The sequence below is a fragment of the Chiloscyllium plagiosum genome, unplaced genomic scaffold, assembly GCF_037043375.1.
Source record: "Chiloscyllium plagiosum isolate Xiang-an unplaced genomic scaffold, Cpla_swu_hap1 HiC_scaffold_22, whole genome shotgun sequence".
Classification (NCBI taxonomy): domain Eukaryota; kingdom Metazoa; phylum Chordata; class Chondrichthyes; order Orectolobiformes; family Hemiscylliidae; genus Chiloscyllium; species Chiloscyllium plagiosum.
Window position 1 is genome coordinate 65,514,029 of NW_028270160.1, and position 27,886 is coordinate 65,541,914.

Consider the following 27,886-nt stretch of genomic DNA (forward strand, 5'->3'; position numbering starts at 1 on the left):
TTGTTCCAATATTAGCATTTATTACCAAGTTCTGGAATTCATACAATGCACAATGAGAAAATACTGGTGAGAGGGTGTTAAAAGCATCAGCTTTCCTGCTCATTAGGCAATATCCCTAATTTCTAATCTTTATTTCATCTGCTGTGAAACGACTTTCAAATCCAATCAATGAATCTCGAATAAGGAAAGCTGTTCAACATCCTATTAAAATCTTTGAATTAAATTCACAGCAATGCTTTTAACTGTTAAATACTTTAAGAAAATAATATTTTCTATGGAATAGTTCCACATGCGAACAAGTTCACCTCAAAATGCAAGTGATCAAAATCAACACAGGGCTGCAGATCAAACATTAGCAGGAATGTTTCTGGGCACTCAAGTTATCAGAGCTTAAAGAAATGCAGGATATAAGGAAAAGCAGCAATAAATTCCAAGTCACTCAAAGTGGCAGCTAAGAGAGATGGCTAGACTGTTTTTAACTATTGACATTTAGAATTGGCCCCCACATTTTACAACCATTAATTTAAGTTTTAAAATTCTTCCCCAACTTCACATGTTATGAAATAGTGATTAAAAAAACTATTTCACCTTTCTCCCCTGGTGTCTGCTCTGTTTATGATGGGCTCTAAATAATTTAACACTGCCACAGAAATACAAACTAGATTTATAAACATTAGATTCCTGGAATGGGAGGAAAAGAATCATGGAATCATAACATGGGCATTAGCATTGGCTCCCATGCTGAATTAATATTCACACTTAGGGAGAGATGGTAAGCTCTCACTTTCGGAGAACTCCCATACATATTGAGCTCATACAGGTTGGAAAGACTGAAGTACAAGCAAATTCCCATGTATGAAACAGCATGATTGATGTGACTGGCAAATTCTGCCTGCTCCCAAAGCTGCTTCATTATGGATGCTTGAAACAAGGAAAGCCTGTAGTTTGCAAATAGTGCAGATTTTAATAATTAGTCTACTGCTAATTTGTGCCTTGCACACTGCTCTTACCATTACCAACTAACATTCAGGACAGTTATCAGCATGCTGTGTCTGGATGGCCAAATCTCAGGGAAAATATTCATTGTCTTTTGCTATTATGAAATAGTGATGTGTACACAAACTACTGTCTGCTTTTGTTTAGCTAATAATTGGTTAGAAATGGCCAAAAATGAAAATGCGTAGTCTGTTTGTCAGCTAGTGTTAAATTTGAGCCTGACAAAATCAAAAAAATTCTATTGACCCAATGGGTAAGGCTCCCTCCATCGACCTTTCATTTGCCAATAGAAACCGATTCTCGTTAGCTGCAAGGACCTCTCAGAACCTGGCTTGTTCAGTTCCTGCTTGCTGCAAGTTTCTGTGTGTTGATAGATCCAATGTTTTAGTTACTTTTACCCATGTTACCAGATGATTTTCAGTTTGTTTGCTGCATTTGGGACATTCGCTAAACTGAAAACAGATTCTTTGTTGTGGATCCACTTTTGCTAGATGTGTCATCATGTGACTGGTAACCAATAAGAGCTTTCAAAGACAGTCCTAAACGTTCTTTGTACAATTGCCTGTAAAATACAAGAAGTATTTTTATATATAACATGAAGTATGAACATCAACACAAAAGCTGAAGGTACAACTGACAATAAATGTGCAGTGCGTGCCAGGCATCCCATGGGTTTAGTCAACAATGTATTGGAGAAAAGTTTAAAAAAAAGCCTCAGAACTAGCATCTTGGGCCTGTCGCCCCCTCCCAAAATGTTACGCTGTCTTTTCAAAGATCAGTTGTTGATCTGCTTCTGCCAACTCATTTCAGTACTCCTGCAGTGGCACTGGAGAGGTTCGACAACCAGCATGTTACCCAGGAGTCAATCAGCCCTTTTGCTGAAGATGCTGGCTGAAATTGTGAGCAGTACAGCTCCCATTTAAAACTCTTTTGTTGAAGGCAGTTAACTGGTGATTAGCTACACTGAATAGGAAGTGCAGGCTGCAGCGCTGCTTTCTGCTCATTTTGAGGCAGGTCAACAATTAGAGCCATGAACCTGGCATGAGGACGCTTGATTGAGGGAAAGGAGGAAGTGGGAGCTCTGTTCCTGTTCATTATTCAATGAGATCCACTGGTGACCAAATTAGGACAAGTAAAGGCACTTGAAACTTGTGGAACAGGTAGCCCCCATCAGGACAGGATGTCAGACATAATATTAATCCAATATTAATTGGCTACCTCAAATTCTGGGCAATGATCTGCATGCAACCTCCCATACAAAAAATAACATGCCTTCTAAAGGAAGGAGTGAGGTACAGAGATATCCTGAATACTGGGAAGAAATGGAGCTCACATCGAACTCTTTTGTGCACAACAGCAAAACTGAACTACTTCAGGACATGGTAAATTATTACAAAGAGAAAGTACAACATGGGAACAAGCCGAAACAACAGAAATAACTGGAAAAACGTAGCAGGCCTGGCAGTATTTATGGAGAGAAAACAGTCGATGTTTTGGGTGTAGTGATTCTTCATCAGAACTGATTGTAGCTATACAAGATTGGTATATATGCTGAAGATTGTTGAAGTGGTGAGGGTGGGGAAGGGACACTGGGAAAGAGTAAATGATGAGTGGATATGGAGCTCAGAGAGAGAACAGCAGTTGGGCAGACAAAGGAATGGATAATGATCAGCTTGGGAGAAAGAAAAGCTGTTAGTGAGAACCATTGGTGGGTGAAAATGGGTTGGTTGTGGTAGCGGTCCATGTGATGACAAGGCCTGGTGTGTACAGGTGGGGAAAGGACCTGAGTGAAAATGTTCAGGCCTTAAAATGATTGAACTTGACACTGAATCTTGACAGCTGCAGGGTCACCAAGAGGAAAAGGTAATGCTGTTCTTCCAGCTTGCACTGAGCTTCGCTGGAGCCTGAGACAGAGCTGTTGGCCAGGAAACATGGCAATGTGTTGAAGTGGCAGACAACCAGAAGTTCAGGGTCATTTTTGTGGACAAAAGCCAGTCTGTTTTGTCTCCCATGTGTAGAGGAAACCGCATTGAGAGTGGTGAAAACCGTAGATACAATACAGTCTCGCACACCACTTCAACACACCACTGTGCGCCCTACCAAACACATCTGCCTTGGGCTTGATGCAGTGCTCAGCGCAAGCTGAAGAATAGCACTGCATTTCTGCTCAGGGACCCTGCAGCCTTCAGGACTCAATATTGAGTTCAATAATTTTGCAGCTTGAGCACCTTCTCCCATGTCCTTCCCCCCCAAACACCACGCTTTGTCAACAAATTAAAAAAACAAAATAACTGTGGATGCTGGAAATCAGAAACAAAAACAAAAATTGCTGGAAAATCTCACGTCTGGCAGCATCTGTGGAGAAAAATTAGAGTTAAATTTCAGATCCAGTGACCGTTCTTTAGAACTGGCTTCATCAACAAATAGGCTGGCCCCACAACCACAACATTTTCACCCACTAATGGCCCCGATTAGCAGCTTTCCTTTCTCCCAGGCTTAACATTATCCATTCATTTGTCTGCCCAACTGCTGTTCTCTCCATCTCTCTGGGGTCCATCTCCATCTATTGTTTACTCCTCCCTCTCTCTCCACCTTCAGCATATATACCTCTCATTTACCCATCCGGTTTCCATGTCCCCTTGCTGTCATCCATCCAATCATATTCCAAAATATTTTTTCTTCAATCATTAATCTTAGATATAAATTCCACAGCTTCATTGTTCTGAAAAGTTACCTGCTTTCTGCTTGAAATCACTTCAGTTAATCTTGCTTCGACAGAAACTCATGCTAGACACTTCAACTGGGTCAGTCTAATTTTATCTACTCTGGCCCACACTTCAATAACTTTAAACACTTGCATCTTATTTAACAATAATGTGTGATGATGTAATGGATAAAGTCCCAATTTTACAAGTCTCTTCATGTATTAGTGCTCCCTACATAAAGGGCACACATCCTGAGAAGAAACAAAACTCGGTAAATCAGAAGACACAGCTTGGTACAGATCAAATCCCCATCATTCATTCTTTAATACTGAGGATTGTAATGTTAGCACTTACCCTATTGAAACAACTGCATCTCTGTTTTGGCAGTTCCCTGTCCAGATTGCTATTTTGTCACCTTTTGGCCTGACATTCACAACAGCTCCACACACCTCATCACTAAACTCATCAAAGGCCTCCCCGATCAGACACAAAAGCTAGTACATGGGATAGGAACAGGCAAAAAAAAAGTTATACATTGCAATGAATCACCTTCATGAATTAAGGTTGTTATACAAAAATTCCAACATCTAAAATGTACTGTAGATAGCAAGGTTATGAGCAACAAAGTCTTAGAATGTTTTGCCACGGTTGTTTAAAAAATTATTTCATAGGATGTTAATGTTATTGGCAAAGACAATATTTGTTGTCCTATCTAACTGCTGTCATAAAAGCGGAGGTGAACTAACAGCACAAAGCTGCATTTGCATTCCCAGGTCACGTACAGAATAAAGCTTCCCTCTAGTGTCTAGCAGGGTTGTGCAATGAGATTACATAATTTGCAAAGGCAGCTAACCTGTCTTTAAAATGGACACAGAATCTTAAAAACGACTCTTAGAGGTCATATGAGTGATCTTGTTGATTCATTGCAGCCAAAACGGAGACACTGATATGTTAACTTAAAAGTCAATCATAAATATTAACTAATTCAAGAAATTCCAGGACTGTCCATTAAATACAGTGTGAAGACTTAAAGGTAGTGCTGCAGAGGAGATTGAAATTCCCTGCAGTGTGCTTTCAGCAGAATTGCATTTGGTTTCTGGAATAATGATTCAATGTTATTTGTAACCATCTTGTTTGATTGTGATTAAACCTTGGCTGAAAGAGCCATTGGGTGTGCAGGGATTAAGAAACTGGATGAAAGACAGCTTCAGCTGAACTATGAGAGTGCAGAGAGATTTGGAATTTCACTCCAACATTGGCAGCTGCAGAGAAAGATGCCCAGAGAAAGCCCCTTTGTGCTGAAAAGGATGCCATGCCGTTTAAGTATAATGCCAGCAGAACTAATAAACAACAGGAACATTTCCTTCCTTCCTGAAGCTTCTCTATCTGCTGAACCCACCTACAAAAGTAAACTCCTCAATTATAGAAGCTACTGCAGCTCACGATTAATACGTCAAGGTTGAACCCCTTCACTTGGGATTGAGAATCTTGTGCAAATAACAGGCCTGCAATTATACTACAGATTAATTTCATGTTTAATTTCATATGTATCTATTGTTAATTAAACTGGTTATACTTTGAGTTTAGTTAATAATTTGATCACTATTTTATTGAAATAAAATTTCAGCAATTGTTGTGTAAACTAACTTTTGTCTTGTTAAAGCTTTACTGCTGATTATTTATGAACTGAAACATTTTGAAACTAGAATGGGGCTAAGCAACTATACAAATTTGCAGTTTACAGACTCTTCGGTGGACCGGGGTAAGCCGTGGAGTACAGGTCTCTGGCATAGAGTCTGTCTCTGTTGCTCAGAATGGAAGGGGGATCAAGGAGCGAAGCATTAGTCATTGGGGACTCCATAGTTAGGGGGACAGATAGGAGGTTCTGTGGGAACGAGAGAGAGTCACGTTTGGTGTGTTGCTTTCCAGGTGCCAGGGTTCACGATGTCTTTCGGGATTGGGGGAGGGGGGCAGACAGGAAAAGAGGAGGGCGAGCAGCCCCAAATTGTGGTCCATGTAGGTACTAATGACATACAATTAGATTAGATTACTTACAGTGTGGAAACAGGCCCTTCAGCCCAACAAGTCCACACTGACCCTCCGAAGAGCAACCCACCCAGATCCATTCCCCTACATTTACCCCTTCACCTAACACTACGGGCAATTGAGCATGGCCAATTCACCTAATCTGCACATCTTTGGACTGTGGGAGGAAACCGGAGCACCTGGAGGAAACCCACGCAGACACAGGGAGAATGTGCAAACACACAGACAGATGCCCGAGGCAGGAATTGAACCCAAGTCTCTGGCATTGTGAGGCAGCAGTGCTAACCACTGTGCCGCCTATACATACGTAGGAAAAGGGATGGGAATTTATGGCAGAAATTCAGGGAGTTAGAACAAGGTTGTTATCTCTGGTTTGTTGCCCGTGGCACATGCTGGGGAGGCGAGGAATAGAGAAATGAAGGAGTTGGAACACATGGCTACAGGGATGGTGGATTTCAGATACCTGGATAATTGGGACTCATTTTGGGGTAGGTGGGACCTCTACAAACAGGATGGTCTATATCAGTTTTTGTCCAAATGTGTACAGGAGGGTTCCCCGTGTCTGCGTGGGTTTCCTTCGGGTGCTCCGGTTTCCTCCCACAGTCCAAAGATGTGCAGGTCAGGTGAATTGGCCATGCTAAATTGCCCGTAGTGTTAAGTAAGGGGTAAATGTAGGGGTATGGGTGGTTTGCGCTTCGGCGGGTCGGTGTGGACTTGTTGGGCCGAAGGGCCTGTTTCCACACTGTAAGTAATCTAATCTAATCTAACACAGTATGTAGACAGATCAACAAAGGATGAGGCCACATTGGATTTGGTACTGGATAATGAACCCGGCCAGGTGTTAAATTTGGAGGTAGGTGAGGACTTTGGTGATAGTGACCACAATTCAGTTATGTTTACGTCAGCGATGGAAAGGGATAAGTATGTACTGCAGGGCAAGAGTTATAGTTGGGGAAAAGGCAACTATGGTGTGATTAGGCAAGATTTAGGATGCATAGGATGGGTCAGGATACTGCAGGGAATGGGCACAATTGAAATGTGGAGTTTATTCAAGGAACAGCTACTGTGTGGTCTTGATAAGTATGTTCCGGCAGGCAGGGAGGAAATGGTCAAGCAAGGGAGCAGTGGTTTACTCAGGAAGCTGAGTCTTGTCAAGAGGAAGGCGGCGGATGTTAGGATGAGACGTGAAACTCAGTTACGGCGCTACAGTGTTACAAGCTAGCCTGGAAAGACGTAAAGAGAGAACTAAGAGGAGGCAGAAGGGGACATGAGAAGTAATTCGCAGATAGGATCAAGGAAAACCCTAAAACTTTCTGTAGGTATATCCCAGGAATAAAAAGAACTAAAGATTAGGGCCAATAAAGGACAGTAGTGGGAAGTAGTGGGAAGTTGTGCATGGAGTCCGAGGAGGTAGGAAAAGCGCTAATTGAATATTTTTCATTGGTTTTCACATTGGAAAAAGAACGTTGTTAAAGAGAATACTGAGATATAGGCTACTAGACTAGACGGGATTAACGTTCGCAAGGAGGTGGCGTTGGCAATTCTATAACGTGCGAATATAAATAAGTCCCCTGGACTGGATGGGATTTATCCTAGGATTCTCTGGGAAGCCAGGGAGGAGATTGCAGGGTCTTTGGCTTTGATCTTTATTTCGTCATTGTTTACAGGAATAGTGCAAGACTGATGGATAGCAAGTGTTGTCCCCTTGCTCAAGGAGAGTAAAGACAACCCTGGTAATTATAGACTAGTGAGCTGTACTTCGGTTGAGAGTCAGGTGTTGGAAAAGGTTAAGAGATAGGATTTATAATCATCTGGAAAGAAATAAGTTGATTCAGGATAGTCAACATGGTTTTGTGAAGGGTAAGTCATTCTTTGAGAAGGTGACCACAAAGGTGGATGAGGGTAAAGTGGTTGATGTGGATTTCAGTAAGACGTTTGATAAGGTTCCCCATGGTAGGCTAAAGCACAAAATATGGAGGCATGGGACCGAGGTTGATTTTGCTGTTTGCATCAGAAATTGGCTAGCTGAAAGACGACAGAGGGCGGCAGTTAATGGGAAATGGTCATCCTAGAGTTCAGTTACTAGTGGTGTACCACACTGATCTGTTTTGGGTCCACTGCTGTTTGTCATTTTTATAAATGACCTGGATGAAGGCATAGAAGGATGGGTTAGTAAATTTGCGGATGACACGAAGGTCAGTGGAGTTGTGGATACTGCTGAAGGATATTGCAGGTTACAGAGGGACTTAGGTAAGCTGCAGAGCTGGGCTGATGGCAAATGGAGTTTAATGCAGTAAAGTGTGAGGCGATTCACTCTGGAAGGAGCAACATAAATACAGAGTACTGGGCCAATAGTAAGATTCTTGGCAATGCAGATGAGCAGAGAGATGTTGGTGTCCATGTACATAGATCCCTGAAAGTTGCCACCCAGTTTAATAGGTTGTTAAGAAGGTGTGTTAGCTTTTATTAGTAGAGGTATTGAGTTTTGGAGCCATGAGGTCATGCTGCAGCTGTACAAAACTCCGGTGCAGCCACACTAAGAGTATTGTGTACAGTTCTGGTCACCGCATTCTTGGAAGGATGTAGAAGCTTTGGAAGGGTTCAGAGGCGATTTACTAGGATGTTGCCTGGGATGGAGGGAAGGTCTTCTGAAGAAAGGCTGAGGTACTTGAGGCTGTTTTTGTTAAAGAGGAGGTTGAGAGGTGACTTAATTGAGACATATAAGATAATCAGAGGGTTAGATAGATTGGACAGTGAGAGCCTTTTTCCTCAGATGGCGATGGCTGGCACGAGGGGACATCGCTTTAAATTAAAGGGTGATAGATACAGGACAGATGTCAGAGATAGATTCTTTACTCACTGGTAGGGGCATGGAACGCCCTGCCAGCAACTATAGAAGACTTGCCAATTTTAAGGGCATTTAAATGGTCATTTGATAAACAAATGGATGAATATGGAATAGTGCAGGTTAAGACAAGCTTCAGGTTGGTTCCACAGGTCACGCAACTTCAAGGTCTGAAGAGCCTGTACTGTGCTGTAATGTTCTATGTTCTATGACACTGCCTCACGTAGCATTCAACTATGGGTGAATGTAGTTAGCAATCTGCCTCTCAGCACATGCCCCTGGGTTCAATCCCAGCCTTGGGTGATTGTCTGTATGGAGTTTGCATGTTGTCCTTCTGCTGTTCCTCCCATAGTCTAAAGATGTGAATTGATCATGCTAAATGACAACGCAGTGTCCAGGGATGTGCAGGCTGCATACATTAGTCATGGTAAATGTGAGCCTACTTGGGGCAGTATACTCTTCAGAGGATCAGTCTTAACTCAAATGGGCCAAATAGCCTCTTTCTGCACTGTGGGGATTCGAATGGGAGTGCTAATCCTCTTCACAATGATCATTCATGAGCTCAGAGATTACTTAGTTGCTGTCAAATTATAGAGTAATTATATACACACACATACACACAAGTAACAAAACAAGGTTCACAGCTGTGGCCATCCAAACCAATCACTCCTGGTTCTTTTGGCCAGAGAAGAAGCCTTAGATTTAATTTGTCCTGTAAGATGATCATGGCAACTGCTCCCATTTTGAACTTCATACAGACAGCCTCATTACTGCATGAAAGACTCAAACACTCAGTGGAATCAACCCATCTTCAATCATTCATTTCAAACATTTAATAATCTAACAATGAATAATTAACTTTATTCCTATAGATAAAATAGACAGGATGTGTATACACCACAGACTGGTTGTATGAATAGCCAATTTGTCCTGAAAACATCAGTGGCATTAATAAACTGTAACTGGCCTGTTTATTTTATTGCCACACCAAAATAGGTGGATTAAATCCCAGAGTAAAATCTAATTATAACCTAGATTAAAATTCAGGACTCAAGGATTGCCAAGAGCATGGCCAATAAAGAAGGTGCTTATTTTCCCGGAGAGCAATTACCGTTTCCAGCCAGTATCGGTCCAAGTCATTGTGCCTCTGTTGCTTGTTAAGTGTCATTAGCCACCTTCCTCCTCTTTTATTTTTATCATCTTCCCACATCGGTTTAATACCATCCTGTTAAAATACACGTTGATGAGCTGCTTGCATGATTTCAGTAATAATCCTCAGTAATGTCAGGAAACCAACAAAAAAAAAGAGCTCCCCTCACGTTTCCCAAGACCCGTTACATAGTCTCAAAGCTCCCGCTAACACCCACAAAAATGTTTAATAACCAACTTTACAGACCCTATGGTTTCACTAACTAGATCATTGAAACTAAAGTTTAACTGACCAAATTTATCGCCACAATCACATTTTTTAATTCCGAAATTAATCTTGACTTTTTAATGTTTAATGATTGCGGAAACCAGAATGAGATGAAGACTTTACTATTTTAAACTTAAAATTATTCCTTAATCGAATGCCATCCCTGAGTAACATACTTATTAGTAGCTGTCCCTATCCAGCAAAAACTACAATTCAAACAGAAAATGAAATCTCCTATACCATCCTGAGAAGGTGGAGGGAGGGAAATCTGAATATAAGGAAAAAAGATGATGATCAGTCACCATTAAAAAAGCCAAGTGGTTCACTGATGTCATTAGGAAAGGAAATCTTGATTCTTTTCATAAAAAGATCCCAGTTGTACACCACGATGATTGACAAGTGAAAAATTGATGAAAATAACCAGCTTCCATTTCACAAGTCAAGCGTCGCACAGTCAATTCCTTCTGGGGTGAGATAGGATGGACCCTGGGTCTTAATCTTACTGCCACATGCTGACACCTCATTGGCCTGAGCCTGCAGTGCTCTGCAAAATGAGCTAAAGAAAATTTCCCACAGCAACAAGCAATTCCAGGAGCTACTTCCATTCCTTCACCCACTGAGACATACCGAGTATAAGGGTTTTGGTTTGGTCACTGGCATGTGCTGAGCAAGACAGAAGCTGCTGTTCCAAATGCTGAGCTTCAACTAACTACGTGCGCAAGTTATGATAGTTAGTGTCTATATTCTAAGCAATTTTGTTTTAATATGGTCAATAAATTGGATTCCTTTTGATTTGCCTCCCTTTAGACTCCAGGAAATCAACAATCCAGAAAACAGTAAAATTAATCAAATTGTTAATGCCAGATAAGCATTGTTTATTGATGTCAAACTTCATAAAAACAGCTTACCTTAAACAAACAGTAATCACACCCAAACAAAAGCTTACTAGGTTGCTGTATGTGATTATATAACCTACAGAAAGGAAACAGAGGCACATTTAGACATTCAAATATGAATAGCCAAGAACTGTATCCAGTGTCCAGTGTTAACATGGCTGTCAAAGACACTGATTTAAGGTTCCAGTCCAATGTGAGGTGTGGGCTTGTATCCTACCACAGCCAAATCGTAAAAAATGGGATATTGTCCATTTTGGCAGCAAAAAGGTCAGCTTGCCTTCAAGCATTCAGTAAGTGAATGCCTGCTGAATGCCAGGCAGCGGGGAAGTCCATATACATCTTCTTGGCTAAATTCAGCCCAGATTCGCCATCTCTCTCTTCCATTGGGAGGAACTTCAGAGTTCCTTAATGACATTTGTTCTGCTTTTGGCACATTGGTCTCCCTCTCTCTCGAGCCATCTACACATGTGCAGTCAACATGTTACTATGTATGTAACGTAGTGACACCAGCCAAATGCAAATTCATGCTGGCTCAAGGATGTCATTTGCTAGCAACCGTGCCCATTTGCACACAAAGATAGCATTTTGACAGCCATTGTGCAAACTACTCTAAGTGGTGAGCAATTGTAGATGTCTGAGATGCAGAGGGACCTGGGTGTCCTAGTGCACAAATCTCAGAAGGTCAATACGCAGGTGCAACAAATAATTATGATAGCTAATAAGATCGCACAGGAAATTGAATATACAAATTGAGACATGATACTTTAGGTAAAAACACTGGTGAGACCACATTTGGAGTACTGTGTACAATATTGATCTCCTTATTTAAGGAAAGGTGTAATGCTTTGAAAGCAGTTCAAAATACAAGACTAATATATGACTTTCTGGGTTGGTCCTATGAGGAAAGGTTGAACAGTCTAGGCTTGTGCCTCTGGAATTTAAAAGGTTAAGAGATTACTCAATTGAAACATCCAAGATCCTGAGGGGTTTTGGCAAGGTGTATAGGATGCTTCCTCTTACAGGAGCACATAGAATTACGGGTCACTGTTTAAAAGTTGGAGGGGGGGTGGTGGTCACCTATTTAAAACAGATAAGGGTTTTTTTCTCTCAAAGTGGCTCATTAGTCTTTGGAGCTGTCTCCCTTAAAAGGTGGTGGAATAGGTCAAATATTTTTAAGGCAGAGTTAGGTAGATTTTTGCTCAGCAGGTGTTTGGGGTGGAGGTAAGGTGGGTTGAATAAGGGGTAGGTAGGAATGTGAATTTGAGATTACAAATCAGATCAACCACCTGATTGCCAGAGCAGGGTCAAAGGGCTGAATAGCCTAGTCCTACTCACTGTTCATAGTACTGTATGCAGTGGGCATGGTGGAGAAGCAATACCAATACTCATAGCTGTATCCAATGCTTTGCACAAATGTGTCACCTTCTGCTCTGGCCGTCTTACCTCATAGCACAGCATCCGATGTTAGCTTTCCTCTCCTGCACTAGTGGTTTTCACAAGTCAAACATTATTCTCATCCATGCACTGTCCTTTCAGTTATCATTTACTTAAAATCCTTGACTTTCACCTCTCACATCTCATCACCACTTTAAACACAATTTGTAACTCATCACTCCAAAGTTCAACTAACCCAATTTCATTATCTCCTTCCATAACCCAATTCCCTTCTCTTGGTTTCAACATCCCAAATACAATGCCCACTTATGCTTTAAGCAGGACATCAGGTCGGAAGATGTTGTAATTCTCTGCTTTGTAGTTTTATCCCTAGGACCAAATCCCTTATTTAGAATTAGCACGTATCCAGTTACCCATAAGGTCTAAATTTTGCTTCTAACTCTACCAGGTGTTCTCAGAAGAAATCGATGTGAAGTTTGTTCCTGGACTGCTTTCACCTTCTTCACCCACTAGTAGCCAGCAATACAACCACAGGAGGGAGGTCAATTCAATGGATGGACCACATCGAGTGAGCTGCTTAACCAGAGTCTGATAGTTAAGGCTTGGTCTAGGCAGGCCTGAACATACCTAGCCTACAGAAAGGGCTCAGCCAGCTTCTCATTACTGTTCAGTAATCCTCTCCGGAAAAGCACTTAGTGAGAATGTAGCTTATCTATATCCTCACGCCATCAACACATCACAGTGCATAACACCTCATACCCCATGGCCTATTTTCCATTGGCAATTTGCCCCATATCTTAGCAGCTTTTTGAGGGAGGAAGTTCCAGGTTTGCACTATCCTGTGTGTGAAAAAGTTTCCTTATAGCACCTCTGAATAGCCTAGCCTCTGATTACAGCTTACAAGTTACAGCTCCTTGTTCTGGAGCTTTCCAAAGCACATACATCTCCTTTATCTATAGCTGAAATGTCTGAAACACCTCAATGAGATCAAATGGTAAGCAGGGGATCATGTGCCATTAAATTGCAAACACTTCAAAAAAATGCAAAAAGGACAACCTTTACAATCAAATTGCTAGTTGAAAGCCTGCCACTATCATCAAATCCAGAACACAAGGTGGCAGTTCATGTGATTTACACCCTGGGAAGATTCAAAACTTGTCAGGCAAATGAATCTCCAATCATGGTGTAAGGATGCATATGCAAAGAACGCCAAATGAAATACAATGCAACATTGAAAGTCGAGAAGATTAAGGAATAATCTAATTGACATTAGCTGCTCATGTTTGAGAGACTTCTCTCTTTTCTCTTCACATTCAATATTATGACACCAGTGCCAGGGTATAATCCACAGGATCTGAGCACTGTGGATTGATCTGACTTACTTTCTGAAGAGGTAAAATTGAGTCACCTGCACCTTTCAGTCAGGATCATTACAGTACAGAAAGCCATTCAGCTCAAATTCATGCCATCTATTCAATGTACATCATGCAAATCATACTTACGCCCAAAAGTCTTCAACCGTATCAAATTTAGCAATAAGTCTCAAATTCTCTGTCCAACTTTTGGTCTTGTCATTTTTAAAATACCATAAAGCCCATCTGTAACAAAGCAGAAGCATTGAGATTTCATAACTGTGGCCCTCCATTTCTGGTAAGATTCCAGTGAATCAACAGCAAACATTTCCACAGATTTTTTAGATCATTCTTTTCTGACAGTCAACTTAACTGAGTTCTTCATCTCTAGAACTATTCTCATGGATCATTCCTTCACTTGATCCAAGCCTTCAAGTCCTCGCTAAACTTCAGTGGCCAGACCTGGATGTAGTGCTACAGTTGAGGCTGAACTCATGTCTCATACTAGTTCAGCTGTAGCTGCATGCTCTTGCACTCTAAGCCTCTATTACTATGTCCCAAGGGAAACCACGCAAAAGGACAACAAATAAAGTGGAAGGACAGAGTGTCAGCGAGAAAGCAAGGCAGAGTGCAACTCACTGAGTCAGAGCATAAACAGTCAAGAAAGAAATTCAGAAGTGGAGTCATTGTCACAGAGCATTGGTAGATATGTATCAGAGGAATGGCACGGTAGCACAGTGGTCAGCACTGCTGCCTCACAGCGCCAGAGCCCTGGGTTCATTGCCTGCCTCAGGTGACTGACTGTGCAAACTCCACACATTCTCCCCGTGTCTGCATAGGTTTCCTCGAGGGGCTCTGGTTTCCTCCCACAGTCCAAAAATGTGCAGGTTAGGTGAATTGGCCATGCTAAATTGCCCGTAGTATTAGGTGAAGGGGTAAATGTAGGGGAATGGGTCTGGGTGGGTTGTGCTTCGGCGGGTCGGTGTGGACCTGTTGGGCTGAAGGGCCTGTTTCCACACTGTAAGTAATCTTTTTTTACTTGTATAGCTTATTTGGTCACTATTGTTGTTTACTCACTCGAAGGCAGTATGCATCACATTTCAAACTGATAGATACCAATTCTTGTGCCTTTAGTTTTTTTCTTAAATGTTTTCTTAACTCAGTTTCACACGTCAGTTTCTGAGAGCTCAGTCTCAGTTTCGTAGGTCAGTGTCAACTGTTTTAGTGATCATGAAGTGATCGAGAGGTGACTGGGTCAACATGTTGCGCACATCCTTTTCTCTGTGGGAAGACCTGACACTCCTTTAATTCTAGAAAATCATTCATGCAGAAAGTGCTGCCAGTTGTTTCAGATCATGCCCTAGATTTTCAAGTGACTTAAATCATGGTAGTGCATCTAGAAATAGCAAAATTGCCCATCACAAACTTTAAAGGAGTGGTTACCAACTTTCAAGATAAGAAACTACATGCCACTTAGCTTAACACTGGCTGTGGGAGAAGCATTCAGGGATAAATTAAACTTTCATTCGGAAAGGCAGAGATTAATTGAGCCCGGATTTGTTAAAGACCAATTATGTTGACTAACGTAACAAAATTATTTCGATCAGGTATCAAAAAAAACTGATCGATGCAGTCATGAAATTGTTGTATATATTGATTTTCAGAAGGCATTGGACAAGAGTGACAGAAAGGAGACTTAAATGAAATCTCATGGAATTAAGGAGAAATGCAATATGGGCGTGGAATCGACAGCGACAAAGCGAAAGATGCTTTGCAGTCCTGTTCCAACTGTCAATTTTCAGGTCCAGGTCAATATAGAACAAAGTCATTTATAGTGAGGAGCATTATATAATTCGCAGATGATGTGAAACTTGGCAATGTAGAAGTGAATGAGAATAACTGCAGATTTCAGAATGACAGACAATATACTGAAATGCACAGGAGCATGGAGTAAATAAAGTTGAGAACTATAAATCAAGTATAGAATAAATAGGACACTTTAAAAAGGTAAACAGGCAAGGAGACGTTGAGGTCCATACACACAAATCCTTAAAGATGGCAAGCCAAGTTGAAAATTAAATGAAGATTATGTAGCTTACTTGGGTTATACACAGATTAAAGCAATGAAACTGTACTCAAACTTCATAAATCACTAGCCAAGCCTTAGCTGAAATACTGAGATCAATTCCAGGCAGCGCACTGCCAGAAAGATGGAAGATCTTAGAAACTAGAGTAGAAATGAGACTTACAAGCAATGAGGAATTTATCTCTGAGGAAAGGTAGAAAAAAAGAAACTTGGGAATGCCAAGAGATAGTCTAACAGAGGTTTCCAAGACAAGCAGACATTTTGATATGATAGAGAATATCCCCTGGACAGACAGGCATAGGTATAACATCAACGGCAAAATATCTTGGACACAAATGATCTGACAAGTTGTCTGGATCTGGAGCACTCTTGCGGAAAGGTCATGGATATCAATTCCATTGGGAATTGCAAAGGAAGTTGGATAGTTACTTGAAAATGGAATAACTTACAGGGTTAGGGACAGAAAGCTGGTTGTATGGGACTAAGCACCACTGCTCTTTCAAAGACTCAGACTCATGACGGGTTTAATGGCTGCTTTCTGTGCTGCAAATTTCTGAAATTCCCATAAAAGGCTTCCAAACTGTACATAAAGCTGTTACTGCACCCCCAACTCAGATCTCGTACATATTTAACACTTCACTTTATATTCTAACACCAGATACAAAATACTAAGTTAGGTGCAGCTCTTGAACCCATCTACCATGTCCCCAAATTGCTGTGAAAGCACTTGACCATCCCTGGTGCACAGATTCAAACTGACCTGTTTTGTAGAGGATGTTTTAGGTATTGATCCTGGCTTACAGTTTCAGGACACACTTCTGGTGCTGCTGCTGAATCAGCTTCCAGGACCTCAGGTACTTCTTGCTGGAAAATAAATTGTGATAGTTAGAGCACACTGAGAGAAGTACAAACATCACCTTTACAAAGTTTGTAAGTTAACCATGTTGGTATAAAGACAAAAATCTGAGAGTTTCACAAAGTCATGCATAAAGATATTGCAGCCTCCAGTGCCCCTTTACCTGATCACCACAGCATATTGATACCCAATCCACAAAGCTGGCTCTGCATTGCATCATTACAGCTGACCAATTGGCCACTGCATAATTTGACAAAAGAACAATATGTTATGAATCTTTACAATACTTGTTATTTGAGAACATGGCTTGCAAAGTGGAGGAAATACAATCATTAAAGAAGTGGTACTGCACAAACCAATAGAACTGCAGGTTGATGAGTCCTCAGAAATTGAATTAGAATTAGGTTTTATGGTCACCTGTACTCAAGTACAGGGATACAGGAATACAACGAAAAGTGTACAAAGTCACCATCCCTGACGCAATCTTCGGTCCAAAGTCTTACGGATAAAAAGTAGAAAAATAAAGAAATAAGTTAGAAGTTCAGCATTAGTCTTTTAGCTGTGGATCTGCAGATGCTCTATGCTGGGCTTTTCCCACAAGGGCTCAATCTCTCCTCCATGCTGCGGTCTTGCCACTGACCAGAGTGTCATCCAGCCTCACCAGCCACCTTGCCACCAACTGTTCTGGTTCTGCCCAGTTATAGAGTCATAGCAATGTAGACCAGATATTCCAACCTAAGCTAGTCTCAATTGCCAGCACCCGGCCCATATCTATCTAAGCCCTTCCTATTTATATACCTATCCATGTGCCTTTTAAATGTTGCAATTGTACCAACCGCCACCACTTCCTCTGGCAGCTCATTCCATACATGCACCACCCTGTGTGAAAAGGTTGCCCCTTAGGTCTCTTTCCCCTCTCATCCTAGAACTATGTATTCTAGTTCTGGACTCCCCGACCCCAGGGAAAAGACCTTGGCTATTTATCCTATCCATGTCCCATATGATTTATAAACCTCTATAAGGTCACCCCTCAGCCTCCGATGCTCCAGAGAAAAAAAACCCAACCAGTTCAGCCTCTCCTTATATAGCTCCTCCATCTCTGGCAACATCCTTGTAAATCTTTTCCGAACCCTTTTAAGTTTCACAACATTCTTCTGGAAGGACACCAGTATTGCACACAATATTCCAAAGTGGCCTAACCAATGTCCTATACAGCAGCAACATGACCTCCCAATTCCTATGCCCAATGCTCTAACCAATAAAGGAAAGCATACCAAACACCTTTTCACTATCCTGTCTACCTGAGATTCTACTTTCAAGGAACTATGAACCTGCACTCCAAGGTCTCTTTTTTCAGCAACATTCCCCAGGACCTTACCATTAAGTGTCTCAGTCCTGCTCTGATTTGCTTTTCTAAATGCAGAACCTCACATTTATCTAAAAAAAAAACCTCCCATCTGCCACTCCTCAACCGTTTAGACTATCTGATCAAGATCCCGTTGTACTCCGAGGTAACCTTCTTTGCTGTCCCCTACACCTCCAATTTTGGTATCATCTGCAAACTTACTAACTATACCTCCTATCTTCACATCCAAATCATTTATAGAAATGACAAAAAGCAGTGGACCCAGCACCGATCCTTGTGGCACATCTTTGCTCACAGGCCTGCAGTCTGAAAAACAACCCTCCACCACCATTGTCTGTCTTCTACCCTTGAGCCAGTTCTGTATCAAAATGGCTAGCTCACCCTGTATTCCATGTGACCTAACCTTGCTAACCAGTCACCCATGAGTTCACCAGAGCCAAAGTCTTGCTTTGGGCCCCAGCCACTGGCAGGCTCTGGACCCCGATGCTGTCATCTCCATGAACAAGCTTTCTCCAGAAGATAAGTGACTTTCATCTCCGGATTTTAAGAGAGGATGCTAACGTTGGAAATACTTTTCCAAAGTTTACTAGATTCTGGGAAGGTTCCATCAAACTGCAATGTAGTGAAAATAACCTCTCTATTCATGAAGGGTGAGGGTGCTGAAAACAGGAAGCTCCAGGCTGGTTAGTTTGACTTTTGCCATGGAGAAAGTGTACAATCATTAAGGAAGTTAGAACGGAGCAATTTGAAAAAGCTTCAATGTAATTTTGAAGAGTCAGCATGGGGTTTACTGAAAGAGAAATGATATTTAACCAATTTATTAGAGGTTGTTGAGGAAGTAACTTGCACTGTGGATAAAAGGGAGCCTGCAGACTTGGATTTCCAGATGGAAATTTGACAAGATGCCATGTGAAACATTATGGCGTAATAAAAGAGCTCATGCTTTTTAAATTCATTCACAGGATGCAGACACCACTGGCTAGGACAGCATATATTGCCCCTTCCTAATTGTTAAGAGTCAATTACATTGCTATGGCTCTGAAATCTTGCAAGGGTCTGTGAAGGGGCCTCAGCTTTACACAAGTTACATCTACGACTTAAATGAGGGGAGCAGGAGGGGCTATCTTGTGGCACAGTAGTCAGGTTCCTGCCCAAGATCGGAATGTCCAGGTTCAAGTCCCACCTGCTCCAGAAGTGTGTAATTATACCTCTGAACAGTGATGAGAAGAATAGGTTTAATTAAAAAAAAATGAGGGGAGCAAAGGCAAAGCAGTTAAACTTACAAATCACACAAAGGTAGGTCAGGAAGTATGTTGTGAAGATGACACCAGGAAGATGCAGATAGATGTAGACAGGTTGAGCGAGTGGGACTAAGTACAGTAAATTGAGTATAATGTGGAAAAATCTGGACTTTGGCAGAAAAAGTAATGCCTTGAACACAGTCAACCTGCTTCATTTACCTTTAAACTGAAGTTAACTGCCAGTCATCAATAATGCATGCATTCTCCAAATCTCCAGAGACAACTTGTCAAGCAACCAGTACTCTGTTCATATTGATCAAAATTTAATTCCCGTTACATTGGTATTCTTATGAATTGCCCTGACGAGTACAAGATGAAACACCAATGAAGTATGTTATTTTTAAGCAATACTCAAGGCTACATGTACGAGATTGTACCTTTTACTGTCACAAACAAAATATTGAGGACGAATGAAAGTAAGCTTCAGCCTCAAATAAATTTCAGATGACATTAAACTGAAATTTCACCTGCCTGTTTAAGTCAATGCAAAGAAAAACCCATGACACTATTCAAAGGTAGTTCAGCCAATTGTTATGACACAGATGAACCTAACTAAAATTAACACCCCAGAAAAGCTCACCTCAAATCTGTTAAAAGTGAGAGTGAGTGAAAGAAAACTCCTGATGATTTCCACTATTTAAAGAAAAAATTTCCTAACTCTAACAGTGAACACTAAACAAAAACTATTAACAAATCCAAGCCCCCTTTCCTTAACTAATCACTATCTGACCCTAACTCTATAAAAATGATGTTCCTAGAAGAATTATTAAATATTACATTTAATCTCAAAGCCCATACAGTTTATTGTGTGCTGCCTTTCTTCCGAATCTGCTGTTTCCTTCTGTCCTTTGAATCTGTTGTCTTCTTCCTGGGCCAAACTCTATGATTTTTTTTAAACTGAGAGTGTCTTTATATATAATTCCTTGGTACCTTTAATAGATGGAGCCTTCTGAGATTTCTTTGACAGCATTGAGACCCCTTTCAGATGACATGTGCTCTCATGTTCAATGGGCAGTTAGCTCTGAATACCTTTTTTTTAAAATCTCCCCAAGATTCGCACTCATTGTACTGACAATATTGTGCCAATCAAATTCAATTTGTGTTTTGGTATCCTAAGCATAATTTAAATTAATTAGTTAAATTAAAGTTCAATTGCCTTAACATCAAAACACAACCCAAGCCAATGGTTACATATTATCAATTCTCAGCTAGTCACAGGCATGGACTGTCACAATCTCTAAACCCAGAAAAGCACTCTGTCTTTAAGTGACCTTATACTCTTCTGACTTCATAATGTCTAAACCAATAACATGTTCACTTTGTAGGAAGCTAGGGAACTGATTGCTGTGTCCCTTGCTCAGGTGTTTATATCAATAGCAACAACTGAGGTGCTGGAAGACTGGAAAGCAGAAATGTAGTGCCACTATTTAAGGTGGTAAGGAAAAGTCAGGGTTCTACAGACTGGTGAGCCTGACATCACTGGTGGGTAGACTGTTGGAGGGAATTCTGAGGGGCACGATTTACATGTATTTGAAAAGGCAAGGAATGATTAAGAGTAGCCAACATGACTGTGCGTGGGAAATCATGCCTCACTAACTTGATCGAGTTTTTTGAAGAAGTGACAAAGAAGATTGATGAAGCAGAGCAGCGGACATTGAATATCTTGCTGAAGTCCATAGACAACAAGGTACCTCATAGTAGACTGGGTAGCAAGGTTAGATCACATGGAATACAGGGAGTGCTAGCCATTTGAATACAAAACTGGCTTGAAGGCAGGAGACCGAAGGTGGTGGAGGAGGGCTGTTTTACAGACTGGAGCTGTGACCAGCAGTGTGCCACAAGGATCAGTGCTGGGTCCACTGCTTCTTGTCACTTATATAAATGATTTGGATGTGAATATAGGAGATATGGTTAGTAATTTTGCAGATGACACCAAAATTGATGCTATAGTGGATAGTGAAGGTTATCAACACAACCTTGATCTCATGGGCCAAGGAGTGGTAGATGAACTTTAATTTAGATAAATGTGAGCTGTTGCATTTTGATAAGGCAGATCAGGGCAGGACTTATACACTTAATGGTACAATCCTGAGGTGTGTTGTTGAACAAAGAGACCTGGAGTGGAGGCTCATAGTTCCCTGAGGATGGAGTCACAGGTAGGCAGGGTAGTGAAGGCGTTTGATACGCTTGCTTTTATTGGCCAGTACATTGAGTATAGGAGTTGGGATGACATATTGCGGCTGTACCCGACATTGGTTAGGCCACTATTGAAATATTGCATTCAGTTCTGGTCTCCCTGCTGTAGGAAAGATAGTGAAATTTGAAAGGGTTCAGAAAAGATTTTACAAGGATGTTGCCAGGATTGGAGGGTTTGAGCTATATAGAGAGGCTGAATAGACTGGGGCTATTTTCCCTGGAACATTACAGACTGATGGGTGATCTTATAAAGGTTTATAAAATCATGAGGGGCAAGCATAGGATGATTGGCAAAGGTCTTTTCTTCAGGGTTGGCGCGTTCAAAACTAGAGGGCATAGGTTTAAGGTAGAGGGGAAAGATTTAAAAGAGACTTCAGGGGCAATTTTTTTGAAAAACAGAGGTGGTGTATGTAAAGAATGGGCTGCCAGAGGAAGTGGCAGAGACTAGTACAATTACAACATTTAGATTAGATTAGATTCCCTACAGTGTGGAAACAGGCCCTTCGGCCCAACAAGTCCACACCCGAACCTCCGAAGGTTAACCCACCCAGTCCCATTTCCCTCTGCACCGAATACTATGGGCAATTTAGCATGGCCAATTCACCTGATCTGCACATCTTTGGACCTGTGGGAGGAAACCGAGCACCTAGAGGAAACCCACACAGACACTGGGATCTGGATGGATAGTTGAATAGGAAGGGTTGAGGAATGTGAACCAAATGCTGGCAAAGGGCACCAGATTAATTTTCAATACCTGTTAAAAAGTGCAGCCAGTCAGGCAGCATCTCAGGAGCAGGAGAGTTAATGTTGAGCGTAAACCAATGAACAGCTTATGCTCGAAATATCAACTCTCCTGCTCCTCGGATGCTGCCTGACTAGCTGTGCTTTTCTAGCACCACACTTTTTGACTCTGATCTCCAGCATCTGCAGTGCTCACTTTCTCCTAACATTATGTTAAGTAGATAGTTGAAAACTGCAAAGGGATATTGATAGATTAACTAGTGTGTGGAGTTCATTAAGTTGTGAAAATACAAAGTCTTCAACCTTGGCTGAAGAAAGCTTTGAGGAGAAAGTGAGGTCTGCAGATGCTGGAGATCAGAGCTGGAAATGTGTTGCTGGAAAAGCGCAGCAGGTCAGGCAGCATCCAAGGAGCAGGAGAATCGACGTTTCGGGCAAAAGCTTTTCTTCAGGAATGAGGAAGGTGTGCCCAGCAGGCTAAGATAAAAGGTAGGGAGGAGGGACTTGGGGGAGGGGCGTCGGAAATGTGATAGGTGGAAAGAGGTCAAGGTGAGGGTGATAGGTCAGACTGGGGTGGGGGCGGAGAGGTCGGGAAGAAGATCTCAGGTTAGGAAGGCGGTGCTGAATTTGATGGATTTGACTGAGACAGGGTGGGGGGAGGGGAAATGAGGAAACTGGTGAAATCCGAGTTCATCCCTAGTGGTTGGAGGGTTCCTAGCCGGAAGATGAGGCGTTCTTCCTACAACCGTCGTTTTGTTGTGGTCTGACGATGGAGGAGTCCAAAGACCTGCATATCCTTGGTGGAGTGGGAGGGGGAATTGAAATGTTGAGCTACAGGGTGGTTGGGTTGGTTGGTCCGGGTGTCCCAGAGGTGTTCTCTGAAACGCTCCGCAAGAAGCCGGCCTGTCTCCCCAATATAGAGGAGGTCACATCGGGTGCAGAGGATGCAATAGATGATATGTGTGGAGGTGCAGGTGAATCTGTGGCGGATATGGAAGTTTCCTTTGGGGCCTTGGAGGGAGGTGAGGGGGGAGGTGTGGGCGCAAGTCTTGCACCTCCTGCGGTTGCAGGGGAAGGTGCCGGGAGTGGAGGTTGGGTTGGTGGGGGGTGTGGATCTGACGAGGGAGTCACGGAGGGAGTGGTCTTTACGGAATGCTGATACGGGAGGGGAGGGAAATATATCCTTGGTGGTGGGGTCCGTTTGGAGGTAGCGGAAATGACGGCGGATGATGCGCTGTACATGGAGATTGGTGGGGTGGTAGGTGAGGACCAGTGGGGTTCTGTCCTGGTGGCGGTTGGAGGGGCGGGGTTCAAGGGCGGAGGAGCGGGAAGTGGAAGAGATGCGGTGGTGGGCATCGTCGACCACGTCGGGGGGGAAATTGCGGTCCTTGAAGAAGGAGGCCATCTGGGTTGTGCGTTTTTGGAACTGGTCCTCCTGGGAGCAGATGCGGCGGAGTCGAAGGAATTGGGAGAATGGGATGGCGTTTTTACAGGGGGCAGGATGGGAGGAGGTGTAGTCCAGGTAGCTGTGGGAGTCGGTCGGTTTGTAGTAGAAGAAAGCTTTGCCAATGCTGAGAAGCTGGGAACTGGAGGAGCGACAATTAAGGGCTACTATAGAAGTATTTTTAGTTGGTGCAGGCTCAAGGAGAAAAGAGCCTCTGGACAGGTACAAAAGAAAGTGAAAGTGGCAAATGGCATGTTGGCCTTTGTCCTGAGGGAGCTGAAATATAAACATCTGGAAATTTGGCTATTAAAACAAAGTGCTGGAGAATCTCAACAGGTCTGGCAGTATCCATGGAGAGCGAAACAGAACATTTTGATTTTATTTGGAAGTATTGCTATAGTTAAGTTACACCCCATCTACATCATAATGCAGCTTTAGACACTGCATTTTAAAGAGAAGACATTTTGAAGGGAGTGAACATTTATCAAGTTGATAGCAGGATTAAAATAAGCTAATTTCATGAGAATAACAAGTGTGGCACTGGAAAGGCATAGCTGATCAGGCAGCATCCGAGGAGCTGGAGAGTCGACGTTTCAAGCATAAGCTTTCACCAGGAACATAGGGGGACCCTAAGGAGACTGTGATAAATGGGAGATGGGTGGACAAAGGGTAGGCAGAGGAGACAACCTGGGGGGGGGGGGGAATGGCGTGCAAAGAGAGAGAGACTCTCCTCCTTGTGGAGGGATGAGGAAAACTTCAAGATGGGCTTCGCAGTAATGTCATAATCGACTAGGAGAAAGTGAAGATTGCAGATGCTGGAGATTAGAGTCAAAAGGTGGCTGTGCTTTTCTAGCACTCCAGTCAGGCAGCATCCGAGGAGCAGGAGATTACACATTTCAAAATAAGCTCATCATCAATGATGAGCTTGTCTCAATATTTTTGGATTGCATGATTGATTTGCTTAAACACACAAGCTCTTTAAATTATTTTGTACCATCAGCACTGTGTGCTGAGTATCGGAACAGTGCCTGATTGAGCACAGGAATTTTCAGGTTACTGTGCAATTGCACAGCACAGGGAATACCTTTGCCCCATTTAGTGTTACGATTAAGGGGTGATCTAATTAAGGTGTCTAAAGGCTCTGATGGGTTCAGCGGAGGGGATAGGGAAAGAATGCAAATTTCAAAACCGAGATTGACAGTTCCTTTAAGGGAAAGAGAAGATTGTTAGAGTAGAGTTAAGATGCCGATCAGCCACTATTACACTGAATGATAGAACAGCCTCAAGAAATTAAGTGTTCTGCTTCTGTATGTATGTTGTACAAAGCGTCACTCCTTATGACAGCAGCTTACAATAGATATCACAGGGTGTTCCTGTCCAAGACTATTCCTTCAATTTAGAATTTACGATTGCAGCAGTGTGGACTGTGAGGATTTAAAAGCACCTAAGACAAAAATATTGGGTGTTGTTTGCTGTGACTGCTCAGACAACCTGAACTTCGATTTATTAGTGTTTATTCCTTTGACAAGTGACAAATTGGTGTGAATAGGCAAATAGCCTAATCCTTGCCAATTCATAATTTTTTCACTCTAGTCAAGTGACCAAAATGTAAACTCTGGCCCACAGACATTCTATAATTGATAACTGTCACTTTTTGCACCAAATTATTTCACATGCTACCTAACTCATAGCAAGATCCCTGTCCTCAACTCAGTCCTGAACAGAATCATTTCAGTCAAGAGGGAAGGCACCAGCTGCTGAAACATGCTAGATGCATTTTTCATTCTGAAATATTTGATCCAAGAACTCTTGCGCAATGCACCTGAACCCGGAGAGTCACCATCCTTCAGTCGGATCTTATTAAATAACTGTTGCCCAGATTATGTAGCATTGGTTGTTGAAATTATAATTACCGTCAGACAACTATACATTCTTGCAACAGAATTCTCACTCACAGGTACCAGTTCTACTGTATTTCTTCCTTACAACAGAAGACTCCACGAACAAATCATCCTCCTGGGCATGAAGGCCCACATTTGGTTATGCAAGTTCATAAAACCCAAAAGTAATTTTTTGTCATGCACTGTGAAGAAACACATTAGAGTCATCCTATAAACTGATGGACAAGCTTTATTCTCTCTCTGGGTCAGCTTTGATATATCATGAGTATTTCCTCATCCTTGCAGGCATTAACTTTTTTTTTAGTTGCCCTGGCAACAATTGGATATACAAATCCATGCACCTACCCAGAGGGAACTTGTACAACAGCCTTTCGCCTCTTACATTTCACAGATGCAGACCAATTACCTAGCAATGCTCATATAGCGTACATTTAAAATCCATAAACTCAGCCAACCTGCCTGACTCAGTTCAAACTACCCCAATAACAGCCCCTGAATTGCTAAATTCCAAAAATTTTAAAATGATGAATAGTTTCAGCATGAGTTCTGGGAACAAAAATTACTCCCCAGTCTTCATAACTCACCTTAAACATACATTGGTTTCTGCTTCTCTGTACTTGGCTCTGACTCCACATGCTTCGTGACCTAAATAGAGTTAGCTCTGCAATTACTTATCACTGGTCTTTTGATACACTCACTACATTACACAGTACATCAGTGCAACTCAATAGGTAGCACTCTTGCCTCAAAGTAAAAAGACTGCTCAAATCTCACTCCAGAAGGTTATCCACAAAAATCTAGGTAAACACTCTAGCGCATTACTGAAGGATACGATGTTAAGATGGATAAGATGTTAAAACAACACATCAGGGCGGCACAGTGGCTAGCACTGCTGCCTCACAGCGCCAGAGACCCGGGTTCAATTCCCGACTCAGGCGACTGTGTGGAGTTTGCACGTTCTCCCCGTGTCTGCGTGGGTTTCCTCCGGGTGCTCCGGTTTCCTCCCACAGTCCAAAGATGTGCAGGTCAGGTGAATTGGCTGTATTAAATTGTCCGTAGTGTTAGGTAAAAAGGGGTACATGTAGGGGTATGGGTGGGTTGCGCTTCGGCGTGGACTTTTTGGGCCGAAGGGCCTGTTTCCACATTGTAAGTAATCTAATCTAATCAGTATTGAGGCAAATGCAAAAGACTCCACGACGACTTTGAGGCCATTACAACATTTATTTGATTAAATGACTTAATTGTTTATGCAAATTAGCTGCCACATTTCCTATGCTTCCAAGTAGTTATTAAGCAGCTATGCTTTGGGATATTCTGAATTTGAAATAAATATATCTTTTTTTCTACTTAACTCCTCTACTCTGATGTACTCAAAGAATTCAATGAGCTTGAATTCAATGAAATAACCTTTCATTTTTTTTCAATTTTTGCTTAATTACACAAGTGAAGAGTCTAGGGAATAGGGAAAGTCTATATTCATTAGACTTGCTCCATTTCAGCCCCACTTCTGATAAATATAATTATTAGGTAAATTGATCTAAAAATCTGTTTCCTCTTCCCATCTTAACTTGCATGAAGTTAATGTATTTATATGGAATTTATAGTGGCCTCTTTCATAAATGAATTCATATTTTAATTAAATCAATTTCCAATGTTACCTTTACAGCGACTGAAGTAAAGTTATTTAATATTTGCTATATTGTGATGACCACATAAGATCCATTTTCGATTATCACTGAATTCCTTTGGTCATCCTGCCCATCAGCCCAATCCTTTGCCCAATACCACTGGCACAGTTATCAAACCACCTCCCTCCAGCTAAAGGCCCACGGGCAATTCTGGAACAGTAGCACCCACCCAGCGACCCTATAACTTAAGATCAGTGTGCCCTCCACCCTCCAATTCAACAGTCTTTATCCCGCCCTAGACTGTCTTCTTACAATACACTGCGAGTCGGGGCCCTCCACTCCAGGGCCCGGCTACTCCACACTCCATTCCCGCCTAGCCGCTGCACCCATTACCAGCGTCAAGTCTCCGCTCTAAACCCCACCTTCCCATCCTAGCCAATCTAACTGCTACCGGCCCACCTCAGCTCACGCAAACAGATAACCTAACCCCATTATTCCGCTCTCTCCACCCGATCTCACCGGTTCCACTACTGCCGCCGGCTCCGCAGTCGCCATCTTGCTATGCTCGGAGCCCCTCCCCCAAGTTCGCACACATCCGCCAATCACTGGATCGGCACCAATCAGCCAATGGCAGGCCAAACTACCGTCAACCAATCGCAGTGCCCCCCCCATCCACCAATCAGCAGACACGCATTAATCCGCCAATGAACATACACAT

At 42.2% G+C, this 27,886-nt stretch overlaps 1 protein-coding gene across 2 annotated transcripts; it reads right to left on the minus strand.

Moving 5' to 3' along the window:
- On the minus strand, positions 1-27,760 carry eif4e1c (eukaryotic translation initiation factor 4E family member 1c). 2 transcript variants are annotated; one of them, XM_043712246.2, is made up of 7 exons: positions 27,688-27,760; positions 16,499-16,602; positions 13,803-13,898; positions 10,918-10,981; positions 9,704-9,817; positions 4,056-4,195; positions 1-1,558 (listed from the first exon to the last, which is right to left on the minus strand). In XM_043712246.2, exons 1-7 carry the CDS (start codon positions 27,721-27,723, stop codon positions 1,444-1,446), a joined length of 669 nt encoding a protein of 222 aa, XP_043568181.1. In that variant the 5' UTR covers positions 27,724-27,760; the 3' UTR covers positions 1-1,443. The 2 variants fall into 2 exon arrangements, with proteins under 2 accessions (XP_043568181.1, XP_043568180.2); XM_043712245.2 differs by lacking the exon at positions 27,688-27,760 and adding an exon at positions 26,125-26,185.
- Positions 27,761-27,886: the final 126 nt, after the last annotated feature.

What these genes read in the sequence shown, in the direction of transcription:
- eif4e1c (XM_043712245.2), bottom strand. Translation starts at nt 26,175, where the DNA reads ATGTGGAGTCAGAGCCAAGTACAGAGAAGCAGAAACCAATGTATGTTT. An exon ending in ACCGATACTGGCTGGAAACG is followed by an intron (nt 4,196 to 9,703) that starts GTAATTGCTCTC and finishes CCCATGTACTAG; the next exon opens with CTTTTGTGTCTGATCGGGGA. An exon ending in GATGCAGTTGTTTCAATAGG is followed by an intron (nt 1,559 to 4,055) that starts GTAAGTGCTAAC and finishes TGTATTTTACAG; the next exon opens with GCAATTGTACAAAGAACGTT.